At 51.4% G+C, this 22575-nt stretch overlaps 1 protein-coding gene across 3 annotated transcripts in view; it reads left to right on the forward strand.

Annotated features, from left to right (window-relative positions):
* The window catches only part of TRIM67 (tripartite motif containing 67), a 55638-nt gene that overhangs the window by 29496 nt on the left and 3567 nt on the right, over positions 1-22575 (forward strand). For 2 of the 3 annotated variants that reach the window (XM_009197722.4, XM_009197711.4), the window contains exons 2-8: positions 5768-5863; positions 8451-8573; positions 9539-9649; positions 10754-10913; positions 14105-14250; positions 17235-17373; positions 19601-19904. In XM_009197722.4, coding sequence (XP_009195986.3) covers positions 5768-5863; positions 8451-8573; positions 9539-9649; positions 10754-10913; positions 14105-14250; positions 17235-17373; positions 19601-19904 — 1079 coding nt within the window. The remainder of the gene's footprint in view (positions 1-5767; positions 5864-8450; positions 8574-9538; positions 9650-10753; positions 10914-14104; positions 14251-17234; positions 17374-19600; positions 19905-22575) is intronic. The other variant, XM_009197717.4, reaches the window with a different exon arrangement.

Here is a 22575-nt window from a genome sequence, read left to right on the forward strand (position 1 = left end):
CCCCCAGAGTAGGGTCAGACTGCTGGTGCCCGGGACCATATGGGGCTCCATGCCCTAGAAACAGTGGGTTAGAAGTGACCACATGGCCATTTAATTATGCCCAGTGTGGGAGAGGATTGAGACTTGAATATCTCGGGGAGGTAGTCAGACAAAAATCTAGAGCAAAATCAATTCACTGACACAAATATTTACGGAGCACATTCCACACGTCGGGTACTGTGCTGCCTACCATGTGGCACTCCACCATGCTCAAGGCAGAGACCTCCAGGGTGCAGTGGGGCAGCAGCGCAGGCAGCTGATGCAGCTTTCCTGGGCCACCCATACTCAGAGAGTGAGAGGCCAGGCGAAGTGGCTAAGGCCTGTAATCCCAGTGCTTTGGGAGGCTGAGGCAGGAGGATCGCTTGAGGCCAGGTTTTTGAGGCTGCAGTGAGCTGTGATTGCACCACTGCACTCCAGCCTGGGTGGCAGACAAAGCTCTCCAGATCTCCATCTGTCTCTCTCTCTCTCTGTTTCTCTCTCTCTCTCTTTCTCTCTCTCTCTCTCTCACTCTCCCTAGCTCTCTCTCTCTCTCTGTGTCTGTCTTTGATACAGGGTCTCACCCTGGGTTCGAGTGATCCTCCTGCTTCAGCCTCCCAAGTAGCTGAGACTAGAGGCACACGCCGCCACACCTGGCTAATTTTTAAATTGTTTGTAGAGACAACATCTCACTATATTACCCAGTTATATTACCCAGTCTGGTCGCACTCACTGTGGTGCCCAGGCTGGTCTCAAACTCCTGGGTTCAAGCAATCTTCCCACCCCGGCCTCCTAAAGTCCTGGGATTACAGGCATGAGCCACTGCTCCAGACCTCCATCTCTTAAAATAATAATAATAATCATCATCATCATCATCATTCTTTGTTCTTTCACTCCAAAAACCTTTGCTCCTTTTCCACTAGAATTATCAGGTCTGATTTTCACAATTCTATTCCCTGAGCGAGAAGAAGTGACTTGTGGTCATTCACACACAAAGGACTGGGTTGAAGAAAAGGACCAGTGTGTGCTTATGAGGACATCCCTCGACAGCAGTTAGCCCTCACACTGCCCATTTGGGCTCTTCCATGGCTGCAGACCAGGACTTGGGGCCCTCACGTGGCTGAGCACACTGCAGGCCCCAATGTGGCTTGCATTGAGGTGACCTCACCAAGGGGGCATCAAAAAGCAGTGGAGGGAAAAATTAGATGGCAAGTCTGATGGACCTGGAAGCAGTGTCCACTGAACTGTGAGACTGTCCCCCTTTCAGTCAGGCATTAGCCTGTGGTCACAGGTCTCCTTCAAAACCACTCTGTTCTTGGGCTCCTTGCCAAGCTCCTTGGTCTTCTTGCCAAGCGGGAAGCAGGTCAGCAGGCTCTGGGGAGGGCTGGGCTCCTGGAAGGCTGGCGCTGCCTGGGGCAGAGCCATCCTGGCCCCTGGTACTGGACAGATGGTGCGTGACCCTAACTACCCTGCCTTTCAGGCAGAAACAAGCTTGCTGAGTTCCTCCGGGGAGGTGCTAGCAGCGGTGATGAATCTGCAGGGATCTACCCCACTCTTTGCACGCACCTCTAGTCAAGCAATTGTTTTGCTTTTTATTCAGCCAGGGAGCATTCTTTGAGCTCCTACTTTGTGCAGCACAGTGGGATAGAAATGTAGAGACAAAAGACAAAGTCTCTCGGCTGAGGGCTGTATGACGAGTGGGAGGTGCTATGAACTGAATGTTTGTGTCCCTTCCAAATTCATGTGTTGACGCCTAAATCTTCAATGTGCTGATATTAGGAGGTGGAGCCTTTTGGAGGTAATTAGGTTTAGATGTGCTCAGAGCTCCCTCTGATAGGATTAATGCCCTTATGAAAGGAGAAAGACACACCTGAGTTCTCTCTAAAGCTCTCTCTCTCCTCTTTGTGCATACACCAAGGAAAATCCATGCGTCTTAGTCCATTTGCATTGCTATAAAGGAATACCTGAGTCTGGGTCATTTATAAAGAAAGGTGGTTTATGGGGCTCATGGTTCTGCAGGCTGTACAAGAAGCATGGCCCCAGCATCTGCTTCTGGTGAGGGCCTCAGGAAGTTTCCACTCATGGTGGAAGGCAAAGGGGAACAGGCACCACATGGCATCACATGGCAAGAGAGGAATTGGGAAAGAGAGGAGGGAGCTTCCAGGCTGTTTAACACCAGTTCTTATGGGGACTAATACAGTGAGAACTCACTAAGAAGGAGGAGAGGATGGTACCAAGACATTCATGCGGGATCTGCCCCCGTGACCAAACACCTCCCACTAGGCCCCACCTCCAACACTGGGGATCAAATTTCAACATGAGATTTGATGTGGCCAAAAATACTATATCCAAACCATGGCACCATGTGAGGACTTAACCCGGAAGAGGTCCCTCACCCAGAACCAACCGTGCTGGCATGCGGATCTTGGACTTCCAGCCTCCAGAACTCTGAGAAATCCATGTTTGCCGTTGAAGCCCCAGGTCTGTGTGTTCTGTTACTGCAGGCTGAGCTGACCAAGAGAGGAGGGGCCAGCCACAGCCCCAGGGGGCCCATGCTTTGGGTGGGTGTCTTGGGGAGGGGTTGCTATTCTTTCCCTGTCCCTGATAAACTTCAACTTGAAAACCCCTGTCATTAAAGATACCCACAGGGCCTGTGAATGATGCTGACCCCTCAGCCTCCTTTTGAGGGTGAGTATCTTGGGATGGGTCGAGTTGTCCTGGGCCCTGCACCCCACTAAGGATGTGGCAAAATTAAGGCTGTCGGGGCAGAAATAATTTGATAAAGGTTCACTGGAAGCCAAGTGTGAGGCTCGATGGGGGAAGACGCACCAACAAAGCTGGGCGTGTTCCAGAGCCTGTCACAGGTTGGAAGGCTTAGCTAGAAAGTGTAGGAGAAGGGAGAGCTCCTTTTCCATTGGTGGCTGCAACACAGAGGTTACATTCATTGGCTACAGATGACAACACACAGGCTAACATTCCATGTGCAAGATGATCAGTAAAACTTTGTGACTCAGAAACAAATGTGTCATTTTTATTTTGAGACACAGTCTCACTCTGTCACCTAGGCTGGAGCACAGTGTCATAATCATAGCTCATTGTAACCTCGACCTCCTGGACTCAAGCTGTCCTCCTGCCCCAGCCTCCCGAGTAGCTGGGACTACAAGCACAGACCACTGTGTCCAGCTAATTTTTTAAAATTTTTTACAGAGACAAGGTGAGGATGAGGGAGGAAAGCGGGGCCAGGGGGTGCAGCAGGGAGGTCTCTCTATGTTGCCCAGTCTGGTCTTGAACTCTTGGCCTCAAGCATTCTCCTGCCTCTGCCTCTGAATAGCTGGAATTACAGGCATGAGCCACCCCACCTGGCTTCAGTGTCCTTTTTGATGTCAGTAGGTTATATATTAATCAGTATGTCAACACTTTGAGGAACTCATAGTAGGATTTGAGGGCCTCGGGGTAAGAGCCTTTTCTCAGAGACAGGATGTAAGCCATGAATCACGAGGCCTTCCCCAGGCAGTTAATCCGGAAGCCTGCCAAATGTGACCTGTAGGTTATCAGATGGGTGTCAAACCTGTGCTCTCCAGGACTAGCCACTGGCTAATCACACATGGCAGTTGAAACTTACCCTATATAATACAAAAAGTGTAGCTCCTCAATCACTTAGCTACTTCAAGTGCTCAGTACCCACAGGCAGCGAGTGGCTACCGCCGGGGACAGAGCAGACCTGGGACGCTTCTGCCATCACTGTACATTCTATGGGATGTTTCACTGCCTAGGTGCTGGCAACAGATGGTGGTACGCTGTGGGCCAGCTACGGAGGGGACAGCCTAAACCCACTGAGGTGGGGCTGGGGGTGGTGAGGCTCATGGTGTAAGGAAAAGCTTCTCCAAGGAGCTGCACCTCCGCGGATCCTCAGCCTGAGGCTCCTGCTCTCTCTGAGCAGACAGAGCCCAGACCGTTACCTCCCTTTGTGTGCCGGTGCTCCTCGGGACCGGGCCCCCTTCCTTGTCTTTCCACCTACCCCCTGTGTCTTTCCGTGGGCTCCCTTTGCCATCTTCTCCATAGGTTTTCAGCGGAGGCTGCACTTGCACAGTCCAGGGGGATCTCAAACTGCATCAAAGGCCCCTGGAGGGCTTGGTAAAGCACAGACTCCAGGGCTTCACCCACCACCTCTGATCAGCAGATCTGCGGTGCAGCCAGAGACGGTGCATTTCAACAAATCGCCCAGCGATGCTGATGTTGCTGGTCTGGAACCACACTTTGACAACCGTTGGTGTGGTCTAAAGAATCCCATTCACTGATTCATGCATTCAACAAATATTTATTTAATGCTACCATGGGCCGGGTGCTCTTCCAGTGCCGGGATAAGCTGTGAGCCACCCAGAAAAGCCCTTGTCCTTCATTCTAGGACTTGGAGATGGACAGCAAACAAGTTTTCTAGGTTAAGTGGTGACAACTGTTAGGAGGAAGAATTATCCAGGGGAAGGCGAGAGGGCTATTGCACAAGGTCGTGGGGAAAGTCCTCACTGACATGGTGACATCTGAGCAGAGACCCGGGAAGGGACTTGGGGGAGAAGGAGACCCTGGACCTTCTGACTGCTTTGTTCTATCCTCAGCTTTTTAATGTGGAAAATGAGAGTCATGTTGAAAATCAAGGTCACAGTCTGGATGGGCGTGATGGCTCACACCTGTAATCCCAACACTTTGGGAGGCCAAGGTGGGAGGATCACTTGAGACCAGGAGTTTGAGACCAGCCTGGGCAACACAGCCTCCGAGACACCGTCTCTACTAAAACATGCAAAAATTAGCTGGGCACTAATTGTGTTGCATGCCTGTAGTCCCAGCTACTCAGGAGGCTGATCCGGGAGGATCACTTGAACCTGAGAGGTTGAGGCTGCAGTGAGTCATGATTAAGCCACTGCATTCTAGCCTGGGCAACAGAGTGAGACCCTGTCTCAAAAAAAAAAAAAAAAAAAATCAAGGTCATGTCTACTCAATAGCTAAGTTTTAAAGACAAATTCAAGTGTGTGTACATGGTTTGTTACAAAGAAGCCTGGTGCCAAAAGCCATAGATTTGAGCTCAGCTTGCAGTTTCACTCTTGGGCCACAACAACTGATCCTCGTGCTTCAGAAACCTCTGCTGGCCACACCCCTCTCTGCAAGGTTAGGAGTCCCCAGGGCTAAGGGTACCAGGATAGGAGCCTGTGTGCCCCTTTACAAGATGCCATAGGATTACCAGTCCATACACCTAGTCCAGTTCCAGGACCCACAGCCCCCTTCCTGTCTATCCCTCAGGGCAGACCAGGCCCCAGGGTTTGCACCCCAGGCCAGGAGATGACTGTGTAGGGATGGGGTGGACGGAACTTGACCTGGGGTCTGGAATGTCCATATAACCGTGTACTGATGATGGATAGAGGGGGCCAGGCCAAGCCAAGGGCTCTATTTATCTTCTTGTCTTGAGCTCTGCAAACATCAGGGGCAGACCTGTTTGCTTCAACCCATTAGTTGAGTGCTCCTTACCTCTATCCAGCTTTGGGGATGAGAAAGGAGAGTGTAGGCCAATCTACCACTGCTGGAAAAATAAACAAATGTCATAGAGATCATGGGTCAGTGGTGGTCCCTGCATCAGTGAGAACAGCAGATGCGTGGGATCAGCCCTATCCCCTCTTAAAAACATAAGCTTTTATGATGAAGTGCAAATTCTCTGTGCCTTTCACACCTACTTTTTCTTTTTAATGTGTGATATCTTTTTCAGGCACAACTATCTCAGGCCTTAAATGGCGTTTCGGATAAGGCAAAGGAAGCAAAGGAGTTTCTGGTTCAGCTGAAGAACATATTGCAGCAGATCCAGGTGAGCATGGCTCTGGCGTCAGGAGAAATACTCGGTGTGGAAACTTTACACATTGTGCATTGTAATAAGAAGAAAGGGGCCGGGCGCCTTTCATGCCTGTAATCCCAGCACTTTGGGAGGCCGAGGCGGGTGGATCACCTGAGGTAGGGAGTTTGAGACCAGCCTGACCAACACGGAGAACCCCGTCTTTACCAAAAATACAAAAATTAGCTGGGCATGGTGGCGGGTGTCTGTAATCCCAGCTACTCTGGAGTCTGAGGCAGGAGAATCGCTTGAATCCGGGAGGCGGAGGTTGCGGTGAGCCGAGATCGTGCCATTGCACTCCAGCTTGGGCAACAAGAGCAAAAGTCTGTCTCAAAGAAAAAAAAAAAAGAAGAAGAAGAAGAAGAAAGGAAAAGTCTTGTGGTGAGGATTTTCTCAGTGATGGACATTAGAAGGTTAATGTGTCCTACCCTCTAGGCTTGGGTGTTGAAAGTATCACATACTCAACTCATTGGCACACACGCGACACTTGATACAGGAAAGGACTTTTACACAGAGCCAGTTAGAGAGAGCTGGAAAGACGTGATTTAGCACTCTACATGCCATGTTGTTCTAGGTGGCATCTGTATATGGTGCTTTTGTGGCCAAATATGCCCATGTCATCAATGCATCAAAATATAAATGCATTGTTTTCTAAACAAATGTGTTTACTGAACTCTTATGCTGTGTCAGGTACTGAGCCCAGCACAGGATACAAAGATCATTGAGGCACCATCTGTGGCCTCAGGGTCTGTCTATAGGGGAGAACGTGCACACACAAGTGCTCCTGTGTGAATGTACACACATAGAGGAGCCGCTCATAAGATGAGAAACCCATAAAGCATTGACATATCTGGAGGAAGAAAAGGGACTGAGGGTCCTTGAATTCTTGTTTTTTGTTTGTTTGTTTGTTTTTGAGACAGTGTCTCACTCTGTCACCCAGGCTGGAGTGCAGTGGCGTGATCTCGGCTCACTGCAACCTCCGCCTTCCGGGTTCAAGCAATTCTCCTGCCTCAGCCTCTTGAGTAGCTGGGATTGCAAGCACCTGCCACCATGCCCGGCTAATTTTTTGTATTTTTTAGTAGAGACGGGATTTCACCATATTGGCCAGGCTGGTCTTGAACTCCTGACCTCATGATCCACCCGCCTCACCTTCCCAAAATGCTGGGATTACAAGCATGAGCCACTGTGCCTGGCCCCTTGAATTCTTAAAAACCACCCTTCCTAACAAGTTAAGTACAGACTTTAGCCACGGGGCATTTTAAGTCATAATGTTTCCCATGTTTCACAGACATGAGATATATTCGCCTGCTGGGGCTGCCATCGCAAAACACCAGAGATAGAGTGCCTTAAGCAGCAGAAATCTATTTTCTCATAGCTCTGGAGGCTGGAGGTCTGAGATAAAGCGTCAGCAGGGTTCGTTTCTCTTGAGGCCTCTCCCCTTGGCCTGTGGATGGCCATCTTCTCCCTGTGCCCCCACATGGTCTGACCTCTGTGCGTCTGTATCCTCATCTCTTCTTATAAGGACACCAGTTATATTGGACCAGGGTCCACCCATACAACCTCATTTTACTTAATGACCTCTTTAAAGGCCTTATCTCCAAATACAGTCACATTCAGGGGCACTGGGGAGGGTTAGGGCTTCAGTGTATGAACTTGGGAAGACAAAATTCAGCTCATCACATGAGGTCTGGATCCACACTGAGACCCAGAAGGAGATTTTTTAAAACTGAGAAAGACTTTACTGCAAGAGCATTATTATTATTTTTTTTGTCTGTCCTACTTTTTTCCAATTATACAAAGCACAGTGGCTCACGCCTGTAATCCCAGCACTATGGGAGGCCGAGGTGGGTGGATCACAAGGTCAGGAGATGGAGACCATCCTGGCTAACACAGTGAAACTCCGTCTCTACTAAAAATACAAAAAATTAGCTGGGCGTTGTGGCGGTTGCCTGTAGTCCCAGCTATTGGGGAGGCTGAGGCAGGAGAATGGCGTGAACCTGGGAGGCGGAGCTTGCAGTGAGCCGAGATCACGCCATTGAACTCTAGCCTGGGCAACAAAGCAAGACTCCATCTCACCAAAAAAAAAAAAAAAAAAAAAAGCACAAGTAGGTGTTACAGAAACTTTGGAAGGTAGGGGGAAATAGATAAGCAAAAGTTCACCAATATCCCCTCATCTGAGGTGACCAGTCTCAGTGCTTTGATACATATTGTTCTATTACTTTAAACACACACACACACACAATGTATGGGATTATGCTGTGAACGGCATGTATCCTGCCTTTTTTCCTTCTTAACAGTCTCTAATGAGCATTTTCCCATGGCATTAAAAATGCCCTATGAACAAGATCTGAATGACTATAGAATGTTCTGCCATATGGCTGTGCTGAGATTCATAGTACCTGCCTTAATTCATATAAATATTGTCTCTAATTTAACAACATTATAGAGAACTCTAGGATGAACTTCTCTGAAATATATTTTTGTCTATAGCATTCATCAGATTTTAGCATCTTCTCCCCTAAAACTCTCTGCTTCTTCCCAACCAACCCCTGACCTCTGCCAGGAAAACGGACTGGACTACGAAGCCTGCCTGGTTGCTCAGTGTGATGCCCTTGTGGATGCTTTAACTCGTCAGAAAGCCAAGCTGCTCACCAAGGTGACAAAGGAGAGGGAACACAAGTTGAAGGTAGGTACCTGAGAGACTGACACATTGAATCCCTGCCACATCCTCTGCACCTAGCGTGGGGTGGAGCACACAGTAGGCACTGGGTAAATATTGGCTAAGTGAGTGAATGAATGACCTAATGAATGAATGAGACAAAGAAGGGATGCACCAGCTGGTTCAGTTACATTCATGTGACCTGACAGAGACCAATCAATATGCCCTGTATCTTGAGGATTTCAAGTCAGAGGCCCACCTTCTCCCTCCCTGTTTCTATCTAAGGGACTATTCTTGTTCTCAGTTTGCAGAGCAGAAGTGACCAATGACAGTGACTAGCGCTGACCCTGTTCAGGTCTCCAGCTCTGTCCCCTTCTTCAGGTCCTCTCTGATAGCTCATGTCCTCAACAGTCAGCAATAACATACACAGCCAGTTACCACCAAGGGAAGACGAGATTCTCCCCTCACATCATGCTGAGTCCCTGACTCAACCAGCCACCCATGAACTCTCTGAGTTGATGACCGGCTGTCACTGTTTGAGGAGCTCCATCTGTGCTAGAGACATTTCATAACTGGACCAGAAAATACTACTGTCAAGAAAAGCAGAAATGCATGCTGGAGATGATCCCATGGTTCATAAGTGAGGGGCTAAGACCATCGCGTTATCCAGGGCCACGGAGAGGTCAGAAGCCAGTCAAGAAGCTGGTCACTGATTGTATGGAGAGTTCCAGATTATGCTGTTTCTCTGCATGACTGTCATAAGTTTAGAAAGGTTTCTGTGTTGGGTGTTGTAGCCCTGCTTCTTGGGAAGTGAGTCCACTTATTTCCCAGCAAAGAGCTCAGCAGCAGAGCCGAGACAGGAGTGGGTGCGAGGTGGTCAGGCCAGCGCCGCTTCTACCAGGCTGTATTGGCGCTAGTTCTCTGACTCTTGCTGTGGCCTGCCTGCTCTTCCTCTCAGGAGACAGTTACTTAGAGGAATCTTTCCATTGCAGATGGTTTGGGACCAGATCAATCACTGCACACTGAAGCTGCGTCAGTCCACCGGACTGATGGAGTACTGCCTGGAGGTGATCAAGGAGAACGACCCCTCGGGGTTCTTACAGGTGAGCCTGTCCCTGGAAGACACCAGATGGTCTTCCTCCAACTGTCCCACTGTTCCCCAAATCAGTCCAAATTCCAGTCAAGATCCTTTCCTGGCTTGGATTGAGCAGATTCTCCTTTGCTCAGTGATCCCAGAAGACCTAGGGTCTCGCCTTGGCTCTGACTCTCACTAGATGTGACCTAATTTTGCAGCATGCATGAAACGAGGAGGTGAAATGACATCATCTCTAGGGCTGAAATGCCTCACTGCAACGTTTTCCCCACAAACGGGAAAGGACAGTCTTGCCAAACAAGCTGGACAGATTGCACCGGAAGAAGCAAGTTAGCAGAATCCACATGGCCCATTATCTCAATGTACAGAGTCCTGCAGGCATGGCTGGTGACCAGCTGCCTACAGAGACAGTGCAATCTTCTCGGGGCCATCTCTCCTGCATTCAGGGTGACTCAGGGTCATGAGTATCTCTCAGGAACATGGCAGTGATTCAGCCTCTGTCAGTGGGGAAAATGATGAATCCCTTTGATTGTTTCCCAAGAAAGATACACAAGATCCTGGCTCGACAGGAACACGTGCAAATGTCTGATAAGCAGGACTTTCCAGCAAAGGGGAGCAGAACCATGGGTGTGATGCAGTCAAATTTGGAGCAGAAGTTGCAGAACTCAGAGGAAACACACGGGCAGGGAGCAGATGTGGGCTTAGAAATTTTAGGGGTGTGGAATATGCTTTCTTTAGACACTGGGGCAAACTGCTAGTATGTTTTACTTTGCAAAGTACTAGATCTAGGAAAACAGATCTAATGAAGGATGCATTTGTACATTTAAAAAGCATCTTGTATTTCTCAACAGTGTTTGCTACACTCTTTTTAAGCAGCGAGTGCTTCTTTTCATTTCATGTGATTCTGAAATATGATTGAAACAATATTTCAATGCATTTTTAGACAGCCTGTGCTGGGTGGGCAGGGGTCATTTAATCTCTGCCATGGCTCAAGAGCACAACCCTTTTCTGTCTCTGAGTCCCATAGAGACAAAGCCCCTACCTCTTCCTCACCCCTGGCTGCACAATTTTTCCTTTGCAAAGCAAAACCTTAAACTCTTTGCTCTCCTTTAAGATCTCAGATGCTCTGATCAAACGCGTCCAGGTGTCTCAGGAGCAGTGGGTCAAAGGCGCCCTGGAGCCAAAAGTGTCTGCGGAGTTTGATCTGACCTTGGACAGCGAGCCGCTGCTGCAGGCCATCCACCAGCTGGACTTCATTCAGATGAAATGTAGGGGTGAGCCGCGGTTGGCCCCAGTTCAGTTAGTGCTTCTTTCAAAAGAGGCATGCAGTCTGAGAGGCAGCTCGGTGCCACAGGGGGACCTGTGATGCACAGAGTGTGGCAGGGTGGGAGAGTCGGAACACCAGAGTCACGGACCTAGGTTCAAGTCCCAGCTCAGCCCCTGACAGCCATGTGAGCTGGAGTGAGAAGCACCCCGTCAGAATCTGAGGCTTCCCATTTGTGAAAAAAACAATCATTTGTTCAACAACAATCATTTGTTCATTCAGAAGTGCTTGGGGAGTGTCTACCATGTGCCAGGCACTATTCCACATGCTCAACATGCAGTGGTGAACAAGTCTACCAACTCACAAGATTGGGCTTACACTCTCGAGCAGGAAATAGACACTAAACAAATGTATAATAGAATGTTGGATGGTGGCAGGTGCTATGAAGAGGAATCAGAGGAAGGGGCAGCAGTAGATACCATGGGGTGAGATTTGGGGTTAGGAGGAGGAAGTGGTGGAGAAGGAGGAAGAGGTAGTGGAGGAGGTAATGGAGGAGGAGGAGGTAGTGGAGGAGGAGGTGTAAGAGGAGGAGGTGGTGGCTGAGATAGTGGAGGAGGAGGTGGAGGAGGTAGTGGAGGAGGAGGAAGAAGAGGTAGCGGAGGAGAAGGAGGAGGTAGCAGAGGAGGAGGGGGAGGAGGAGGTGGGAGAGGAGGAGGTGGTGGCTGAGATAGTGGAGAAGGAGGAGGTGGTGGATGAGGAGGAGAAGGTAGAAGAGGAGGAGATGGTGGCTGAGATAGTGGAGGAGGAGGAGGAAATAGTGGAGGAGGAGGAGGTGGAGGAGAAGGAGGGAGAAGAATCTAAGCAATGAGTTTTGCAGGCAGCAGAGGGATAGCAAGTCCAAAGTTCCTGAGGCAAGAATCAGTTTTCTCTGTCCCAAGAGCAAGAAGGTCAGCGATGATAGCAGAATGAGCAAGGTGGGTTCAGAGACCCTAGGGGGTTAAGTAAAGTTTGCATAACTTACCCCATTATGAAATCAGCAAACGCTGGCCAGAACCAGAGCCCTACTCTGCATGCTGCCCCTCCACAGATGTCAAGGGAGGGGAAATAAAGCTCTTTGGTGTTTGTGGACTGAGGACCACACATGCAGAATCTGTGAACTCAGGAAGTCCTTACCTGCAAAATCCGTGGCCATTTTAAACTAAAGAAAAGGAAGTCTCACACTGCCATGCTCACTCCCACACAGCTTGCACCTCCAGTAAGGTCTGGAAAGGCCACTTGCCCCAGGTGTAAATGACACACAGTGCTGAGAAGAAGGAGGAGCCTGGCAGAGTGGAGGAGCTGCAGTGAAAGAGCTCCCCTTGGAAAGTGGAGGTGTGGAGGTGGGGCTTGGGGCCACTCCAGATGCTGCTCCTAGCTGGACGGGGTCACTGGACTGGTCAGGGGTAACTGGACTGGATGAGGTCACTGGCTGGTCAGGGGTAACTGGACTGGATGGGGTTACTGGACTGTCAGGGGTAACTGGACTGGATGGGGTCACTGGCTGGTCAGGGGTAACTGGACTGGATGGGGTCACTGGACTGTCAGGGGTAACTGGACTGGATGGGGTCACTGGCTGGTCAGGGGTAACTGGGCTGGATGGGGTCACTGGACTGTCAGGGGTAACTGGGCTGGATGGGGTCACTGGCTGGTCAGGGGTAACTGGACTGGATGGGGTCACTGGACGGTCAGGGGTAACTGGACTGGATGGGGTCACTGGATGGTCAGGGGTAACTGGGCTGGATGGGGTCACTGGACTGTCAGGGGTAACTGGACTGGATGGGGTCACTGGCTGGTCAGGGGTAACTGGGCTGGATGGGGTCACTGGACGGTCAGGGGTAACTGGACTGGATGGGGTCACTGGACAGTCAGGGGTAACTGGACTGGTTGGGGTCACTGGACTGTCAGGGGTAACTGGACTGGATGGGGTCACTGGCTGGTCAGGGTTCAGAGAGGAAGTGGGAGATCTATGTAGCAGGGCCCAGGGGATGAAGCAAGGACTCCTACCAGCTCGTTAACTGAGGCTGAGAGTCAGGCTGTGCTCAGCCAGTCGCGTGCCGAATTCTTGGAACCAAATTGAAATACGTACTTTTAACAAAAACAGTGTTTCAATTTTCCCTTTAAAAAAAAGAAAGAAAGGTCAAAGTGAACTCTATTGATTTATAAAATCTCTTGAGCCTGACTAGAGCTAGAAAAATTTTAAACTTCTCCCACTTGGTCAGGCGCGGTGGCTCACACCTGTAATCCCAACACTTTGGGAGGCCGAGGCGGGCGTTTCAAGAGGTCAGGAGATGGAGACCTTCCTGGCTAACACGGTGAAACCCCATATCTACTAAAATACAAAAAAAAAAAAAAATTAACTGGGCATGGTGGTGGGTGCCTGTAGTCCCAGCTATTTGGGAGGCTGAGGCAGGAGAATGGCGTGAACCCGGGAGGCAGAGCTTGCAGTGAGCCGAGATCGCGCCACTGCACTCCAGCCTGGGGGACAGAGCGAGACTCCGTCTCAAAAAAAAACGCTTCTCCCACTCTCACCTTAATAGGACTTCTGATACAACTGATTCAAATCCTTAGTTCTTTAGGTTGACTGTCCAATACTCGAGACTTGCTTCTGTTGCCTGGATCTCGTCCCCTGGTCTTTTAAATGCTTCCAGCCAAAGGTTTAAAGGCATCTCCCCTCACCTTCCCAGTTCCAGGCATGAGCTGCAGGCTGGCTGCCACTTAGCTGTGGGCCCTGCAGAGAGGATCCCTAGGGGCTTGTGCCACGCACAGGAGCACAGGGAACCTGGACTCTGTTGGAACTGTTCATGCGTTCCTCATGAGTCTGAGTCGAAACCAGTGGTTCTCAGTGGGCAGATGGGAAAGAGGACATCCTTCCATAGGGCCATAGGCTCAGAGGGGTGGGGCCGTCTGCCACGGGCCCCCTGAGATTCCAGGAAGGACAATCCCTAGGTTTGAGAAGCGCAAGGTCACCTGTGCTTGCCTTCATCCCCGGCCCACCTGGAGACCGACTCCTGGGCATCTGGGAGTGACTACAGGGTGGCCAGGGAAGGAATTTAGCCTGGCTGTCCTCTGGGGGCCAGGACCCCTGGGATGGAGTGGGGTGGGGGACCGGGCTGGGACCCTCGGAGGGCTTCATGCGCTAACTCGTGCGTGTCCCTCTCACAGTGCCACCCATCCCCCTACTGCAGCTGGAGAAATGCTGCACCCGCAACAACAGCGTCACGCTGGCCTGGAGGATGCCACCCTTCACCCACAGCCCCGTGGACGGCTACATCCTGGAGCTGGACGACGGCGCCGGGGGGCAGTTCCGGGTGAGGCCTTGCTGCCTATTTGGCAGGGATTGAGGGTACCGATGCAGAGGCCAGAGTGGCTCCCACTGCCCCAAGCTCTAGTTCAGCCCATGGGGACATTGTGTTGCCATCTTGAGGGGACACTGGCCAAAAGGATAAAGAGGGCTGGCCAGCCTGGTCTCAGGGAGATGGGGCTTCCCTCCCAAGGGCTAGGTCCGGGAGGACTGACACAGGCGTGGGGCTGGAGGAGAACTCAGAGAAGGTGTTCCCTGCACCCACCTCCTTTCCCGTTTACCCCCAGCCCCTCACACAGCAACATATTCCCTCAACAGGTTTTATCACACCTTGTCTTGTCTGATCCTCTAATTATTTCACCCGGCTCTGTCTTGACTTGGGAGGTATCATTTCTGGAGACGAGGAAGCACTGTCTGACCCTCCTTTACCTGGCAAGGTGCTGGGCACGTAGAGGATGCTGGATAAATGGTTGTTGAATTGGGACAACATTCTAGTCACGTCGCTGCTGATAGACTGCCATGGGGGTAATAAAGGTTCTTAGTGAGCCAGACATAATGCATCTTCTACTCCCATCTGCTAGAAACCCTGGAGCAGGACTCCACCCCAATCCAGCCCTAATACAGCACCACCCCAATCCAGCCCTAATACAGCACCACCCCAATCCAGCCCTAATACAGCACCACCTCGAGATTTCACTCCGTGACATTCAGGCGGACGTGAATGCCAGGGAGCACAAACTCTGGGCTTCTCAGATCACCTGGTTCCTGGTCCCCAAATGATTAAATAAACACTCATTCTAACAAACTACTGCAATTATAACAACCCTTGCATCTCTTCTCCTGGGAAGTTGCACCCATTTAACAAACCGTGCCGAAGGTCAACATTCCCTTAGTTTCTCTCAAAGAGATGTACATATGTGTCGTTTTACTTTGTGTTTGAAAAATACAGGAATGTAAGAATTAGGGAAATAGTTGCAGCACTTCCTTGGGAATTACTGAGTTCCATGTGAATATGGGCCAATTAGGGAGGCAAGATGAGGTAGCTCGAGCCAGGTCACTGAGTGCGGACCCCAGTCACTCCTGTTGTGCAAATGAGCCAAGAACTGAAAGAGCTCATCCACCAGAAACCAAGAGGAGAGTCAGTGTTTTTGAAATGGGAAGAAAGAAAAGGCTGTTTGGGAATATTAAAAGCAGCAGCCACAGAGCTCAAAAGTGGTCCCTCCTCTTTGAGACATGGCCACTAACAAAAGCTAGACCCAAGGGCTAGGGTTTATAAGGAAGAGGGTCTTATAATGGGAAAAGTGTGGATGTTGCATGCAGACAGACTTGGATTTGAGCTATGGCTCCTATATGGATTAGCTGTGATCTTAGACCACATTATTTAATTAGCAGAAAATAATGACATGGGAGAGGCAAAAGGCTATGCATTTTGGGGGTTGAATAGGACAAAGGTAACTTTGAAGTGAATGAGGAACAAGGTCAATCTTTAGAAAAGTATCTTTGGGGGCCAGGCACGGTGGTTCACACCTGTAATCCTGGCACTTTGGGAGGCCAAGGCGAGTGGATCACTTGAGGTCAGGAGTTTGAGACCAGCCTGGTCAACATGGTGAAACCCCATCTCTACTTAAAATACAAAAATTAGCCGGGCGTGATGGCAGATGCCTGTTGTCCCAACTACTCTGGAGGCTGAGGCACAAGAATCACTTGAACTTGGAAGGCAGAGATTGTAGTAAGTCAAGATCGCACCACTGCACTGCAGCCCAGGTGACAGAGTGAGACTCTGTCTCAAAAAAAAAAAAAAAAAAGAAAGAAAGAAAAGTATCTTTGGGGCCTGATGCAGAAATGTCTCACCCTTTGGAAAGACCAGGAAAACAGCAGCTCCAGGAGGGCTAAGGAGTGCAAAATGCCAGCCTCAGGGGTGGGAGGAGACAAAGGAGTGGATGTGCCCTGTGGCTTAATAGTCTTGTAGACCAGGTTGACCTTGGCAGAGTCAGGATGTTCCCGGTCAGTATCCTGGCTGGCTGCAGACCTGAGAAGTCGCCTCACCAGGACTCCATCACGCCTCACCACCTCACAGGCAGAGGGGCCAGGCAGCCAGTAGTAAGGCATTCATGCCCAAGTTGGTCAAGTTCTGTGAGCCAGCCACGACTGAACGCAATCTCCCTTTTTATTAACTTCTATTTGGGTAAGAATTTTTTTAAAAATTTTTTGGCTGGGCGTGGTGGCTCACACCTGTAATCCCAGCACTCTGGGAGGCCAAGCAGGAGGATCACCTGAGGTCAGGAGTTCGAGACCAGTCTGGCCAACATATAGGGAAACCCCGTCTCTACTAAAAAAACATATACATAAAAATTAGCTGGGCATGGTGGTGCATGCTTGTAGTCCCAGCTACTTGGGAGGCTGAGGCAGGAGAATCACTTGAACTTGGGAGGCAGAGGTTGCGGTAAGCCGAGATCACGCCACTCCACTCCAGCCTGGCAACAGAGCAAGACTCTGTCCCTCAAAAAAATAAAAACAAAAGTTGTTTAGAAATGGGGTCCTGGGAGGCCGAGACGGGCGGATCACAAGGTCAGGAGATCGAGACCATCCTGGCTAACACGGTGAAACCCCGTCTCTACTAAAAAATCCAAAAAATTAGCCGGGCGAGGTGGCGGGCGCCTGTAGTCCCAGCTACTCGGGAGGCTGAGGCAGGAGAATGGCGGGAACCCGGGAGGCGGAGCTTGCAGTGAGCTGAGATCCAGCCACTGCACTCCAGCCTGGGCGACAGAGCAAGACTCCATCTCAAAAAAAAAAAAAAGAAATGGGGTCCTGCAATGTTGCCCAGTCTGGACTCAAGCGATGCTCCCACCTCTGCCTCCTGAGTAGCTGGGACTACAGGCCACCACGCCTGGCAAAAGCACTTTTAACGTCAGTGTGTTTCCAGAAGCCATTTGCTGAGAGGAATTTTCCAAATGCTAGAGGAGCCTGGTGAGCAGCATTGCTCTCTTTCAGGAAGTGTACGTTGGTAAGGAGACTTTGTGTACCATCGACGGTCTTCACTTCAACAGCACCTACAACGCACGAGTCAAAGCTTTCAACTCTTCTGGTGTCGGGCCTTACAGTAAAACTGTCGTCCTGCAGACGTCCGATGGTGAGCATCGGGATCTCTTAGTGGGAAGAACAGATTCATCATTTTGTCCAATGACAAGCAGACAGCCACTTGCAGCAGCTATGATGACGGAGTGGGGGTGGGGGTGGTGCTAGGCACATCTGGGTTCTCCAAGGGCGCGCCCTTCTGGGACCATAGGTGGCCTCTCGAAGGACAAAGATTGACTCTTAGGGCCAACCCACATTTCATCCCGTGGACCAGGGCAAAGGATGAGCCGCTGAAGATGGTGGAGGGAGGAAGTGCAGGGCCGGAGGGGCCTGTGGAGGTGCATACGCCTCACCCTGCTCTGCACACACAGCTCCTTCCTTGCTGCACCCACGTGGCCTACAAGCCACGAAAGAAACATTCCTTTACCCCATTGTGCTGGACTAAATGTGAAGTAGCTGAGGGAGGCTAAACTTCTCCCACTTCTCAAGGGCCGAGGAGTGAGTAGGACAGTCCCAGACAAGAAAACTCCACGATAGATACAGTGGGCCCACACCAGTCCCTACATTTGAGCCTTTCTCACAGCGGAAGAGGGCTCTTTAACCCCCAGCATTGGAGCTCACATGCAGTGGTTTATACACCTACCCAGCCTTCTAGGTCTTGGGCAACAACAGCATGTTGAAATTAATTCAGTGGAATTTTGATCATCTGAGTTCTTAGCAGGGAGCGATGAGAGAAATAGAAATCACATTCCAAAGAGAGTCCTGCCCCACCCGGCGTGGCCCAGCCCAGGCTGCAGAGGCGGTTTCCAGCTCCCCACTGCCTCCGAGAAGAGGGCAAATCCTGTATTCGTTTTCATCATTGAGTCTACACGTCCTCTGACTGCCACCGCTGGATGGTCTCCTAGAGGCAGGGAGGAGAAGGAGCAGGAGCAGATGCTGGTGTCAAAAGACACAGCCAGGGACACTTTTCTGAAAATGGTGCCACCTGCAGAGTCCACTTTGTCCATCCCTAGAGGAGAGCTCGCTCGCTTCTGTCTCTAGACTCTCCTGCCTAGAGACGAGCGGTCCTTGCCCTGCGCACTGTGGTCATGACTTTAGAGTAAGGGCCTCACTTCCGACAAACTGGGGGGTTGGGGAGCAAAAGGGGGCAGCGGCTGATGGGCTGCAAAATGGAGAATTGAGCTTTGTGACTTTGGCCCATCACTTCACCTCTCTGTGTCTCAAATCTCCCACCCACGAGGTGGCTCATCAATATCTATTTCCTCCTGCACTTCTTTTTCTTTTTTTCTTTTTTTTTTTTTTGAGAAGAAGTCCCACTCTGTTGCCCAGGTCACAGTGCAATGGCACAATCTTGGCTCACTGCAACCTCTGCCACCCTGTTCAAGTGATTGTCCTGCCTCAGCCTCCTGAGTAGCTGGGACTACAGGTGCCCACCACCATGCCCAGCGAATTTTTTTTTTTTTTTTTTTTTTGGGATGGAGCCTCGCTTTGTCGCCCAGGCTGGAGGGCAGTGGTGCGATCTCGGCTCACTGCAAGCTCCGCCTCCCGGGTTCACACCATTCTCCTGCCTCAGCCTCCCAAGTAGCTGGGACTACAGGCGCCTACCACCACGCCCGACTGATTTTTTTGTATTTTTAGTAGAGGCGGGGTTTCACCATGTTAGCCATGATGGTCTTGATCTCCTGACCTCGTGATCTGCCCGCCTCGGCCTCCCAAAGTGCTGGGATTACAGGCGTGAGCCACCATGCCCGGCCATGAATTTTTGTATTTTTAGTAGGGATGGGGTTTTGCCATGTTGGCCAGGCTGGTCTCAAACTCCTGACCTGAAGTGCTCCACCCACCTCGGCCTCCCAAAGTGCCGGGATTACAGGTGTGGGCCACCGCACCCCGCCTATTTCCTCCTGAACTTACAACGTGTCTGAGCGTTTGGAAGGATTTTAGAAACCAAGACCGGGAAATGCATCTAGATTTGAGGCTTAGAGGCCTGAAAATCCTTGGCAAGGCCAGGCTCGTAGGTCTAGCAACTTGGATGAACACAGAGCAGGGTGTGTGTGTGAGCGTGTTCGTGTGTGTATGTGTGCGTGTGTGTGTGCATGTGTGCGTGTGTGTGTGTATGTGTGCGTGTGTGTGTGCATGTGTGCGGTAATCATACAGGAAAGAACCTTCACTCCTGGGTGCCGACCTTCTAACAGAAGCGAGTGTGTTTGTGTCTCTGAGCCAGTTAGAAACTACTGGCAAATTCCATCCCCTGACCCTGCTCCTCTCGCCTCCTTCCTTTTTAGTGGCCTGGTTCACATTTGACCCCAACTCTGGGCATCGGGACATCATTTTATCCAATGACAACCAGACAGCCACCTGCAGCAGCTATGATGACCGGGTGGTGCTGGGCACAGCTGCGTTCTCCAAGGGTGTGCACTACTGGGAGCTGCACGTGGACCGGTACGACAACCACCCAGACCCCGCCTTCGGGGTGGCCAGGGCCAGCGTGGTCAAGGACATGATGCTGGGCAAGGATGACAAGGCCTGGGCCATGTATGTGGACAACAACCGCAGCTGGTTCATGCACTGCAACTCCCACACCAACAGGTGCGATTGGGCCCCATCCTGCCTCCCGTGGACACAGGTTGTTTGGGAATGAGGGTCCTGAAGACCAGTGTCCCTTCTGCTGTCCCCAAAGCCAGCAGGAATTGGGAGGAGGTATTTTCAGCCACTTTGATCTCCATTTTCTAGGAAGCTTTGACTCTGCCCACATAGAACTGGCCTGCAGCCCAGATGAGGGTATGTTATGGTGATTTGCACAGCACCCGCACAGATGGGTCTCCAAAGTTACCCAGCAGGCCACACGGTGGTCCTCTGCTGGGATATGGAGCTCGTAGTTTTCTTTCTGGTCCAGCTTCACTTTCCTTTGCAACTGTCAACCCAAGCTTGAGTCACTGCAAGGCGTTAATGGGCACCACTGGGGTTGATGTCCTCACAGCTGTGACCAGGTCATTGCCACTAACTTGCCTGCAGTGATCCTGGCCACTGCCCTGGTCTCATGTGGGCTTGAGCCTCAGCAGGGCCAGGCCCTCGACAGGGCAGTAGCAGAGGGCATGGCTGGGGTGCTCACTACTAAAACGAGTCTGCCAAGGGTGCCTACAGCTGTGGCTTTGCCCTGAGACTGGCCCTGGGAATAGGGTCGCCACTGTGGACACAGGAGACTCAGGTCCTGGCCTGTGTCACTACTGGGGCCTCTGTTAGGAGGGTAGAAGGGGATGGGTCCTCCGGGACTGCCCCCGAGGCCTGGGCTTCTCCAGGGTGCCTTGGTCTCTCTACTCAGACACAGAGAAGGCAGTGCCCCCACCCCCCCGACACACCTGCACCATAGCCCCGTACTCTTTCTCCTCTCCCAGGGATTTTGTGCTCACAACTGGCTGGCATGCGGGGATGGATATGGGGGTGAAGAATCCCCAAGGCCAGAAATGGAGAATTGCAAGTTGCGGACACCTGGCGCCACCTCCTTGCTATGGAGCCTTGCTCCTGGTCTGCTAAGGGCCATCTCCCCAGCAGGAAGGGGTGAGGAACTTCAAGGAGCTGACCTTGACTTCACTGGCCCCAGCCCCAGGCAAAATTGACCCGGAGGCTCTCAGTGCTCTGGGCCCACCTGCAGCTCCTATAACAGCCCCTAGGGCACCTTCCCGCAGAGGAAGGACCAGCTTCTTCTTTCTCAGGGAAGCCAGGTCTCATCTGGGGCAAGGACTTGCCCGAGGGCCCTCAGGACCCTATCTGCCTGCCTCTTTGCTGGTAGGCAGGGCCCCTTCTCTCCTGAGTCCTGGGGAAGAGGCGGGCAGCTCTGTGCCTCTGCCCAGACCCTGCAAGCTGGCCATTCTCCCTCCTACCCACAGAGGGGCCAAGTCCAGGCCCATCAGCTCCGGCTCTGCTTGCTTAAGCCAAACTGACACCCAGATACCCTGTTTGCTGGCAGGAGTAGTAACAAGAAGCATTTGTCAAGCCCTTACTTGTGCTCAGTGCTGTAGGAAGCACTCAATGTATCTTAAGCTCATTTAATCCTTGCAAAAGTGCTATTATTGTTGCCATTTTACAGATCATAAAAGTGGGGCTTAGACTGGAATGGTGGCTCACACCTGTAATCCCAGCACTTAAGGAGGCCGAGGCAGAAGGATTGCTTGAGCCCAGGAGTTTGAGACCAGCCTGGGCAACTTAGTGAGACCCTGTCTCTATAAATAATAGTAATTTTAAAAATTAGCCAGGCATGGTGCTGTGTACCTGTAGTCCCAGCTACTTGGGAGGCCGAGGCAGGAGGATCACTTGAGTCCTGGAGTTCAAGACTAGCCTGGGCAACATAGTGAGACCCTCCTCTCTACAAAATAAATAAATAAATTAAAAGCCTGGGCTTAGGAAGGTCGGACAATGGCTCAGGCCATGCGGCCAGTTGACACACACAGGGTTGAGTCCAGGACCCCAGCCTCGGTTTGTGTGGTGCGGACTCCCCAGCCCTCCCGGCCATTGGCCACCACACTCCTCCCAAGGGCTGCCGAGCACTTCTTGGGCCTTTGCTGTCCTTGACGGCCCCTTGGTGCCACCTCAGTAAGAAAAACAGAAGAGAAGTGGGGCCATGAGAAGGTACAGAGAATCTGCCCCTTTCTGCATGTCCTCCCACCCTCGGATGTGGATCGGGTAGGGTAAGCGCTATCTGGGAGGAAGTCGAGGCAGCCGGGAAGTTGGACCCCAGAGCTAACTGGGCCTGAGGCTTTGCTTAGGTCGGACTCATTTCTGCACCTCCCGTGGGTCACTACCGCCACCCGGTGGTCAGTATCCAAATAGCACCAACAGTGCGGTTTTAGTTCCCTTCTCCCACCTGCCGGGGCACCCTCGGGGAAGCCCTGCCCTCTCCGGAAACACTTGTCTGGGCCAGGCCGCTCACCAAGTCCTCCTTGGGACTTCCTGTCGTGAATCCTTCTCGCTGCTCACCTTCCCTCTACTCTACCAGCAGCGTCCAGTAGATCAACTCATTCTCAATCTGAAGGACAGACAAAGTTTTCTTAGCAGAGTGGCGTTGCTAAGATTAAGGCTAAAACCTCAGCCCTGAGCGGGCGCGGTGGCTCAAGCCTGTAGTCTCAGCTACTCAGGAGGCTGAGGCAGGAGGATCCCTTGAGCCCAGGAGTCCAAGACCAGCCTGGGCAACATAGTGAGGCCCTCGTCTCTATAAAATATTTTTAAAATTAGCTGGGCATGGTGTGTGCCTGTAGTCCCAGCT

The sequence above is a fragment of the Papio anubis genome, chromosome 1 (genome assembly GCF_008728515.1).
Source record: "Papio anubis isolate 15944 chromosome 1, Panubis1.0, whole genome shotgun sequence".
NCBI classification, from domain to species: Eukaryota; Metazoa; Chordata; class Mammalia; order Primates; family Cercopithecidae; genus Papio; species Papio anubis.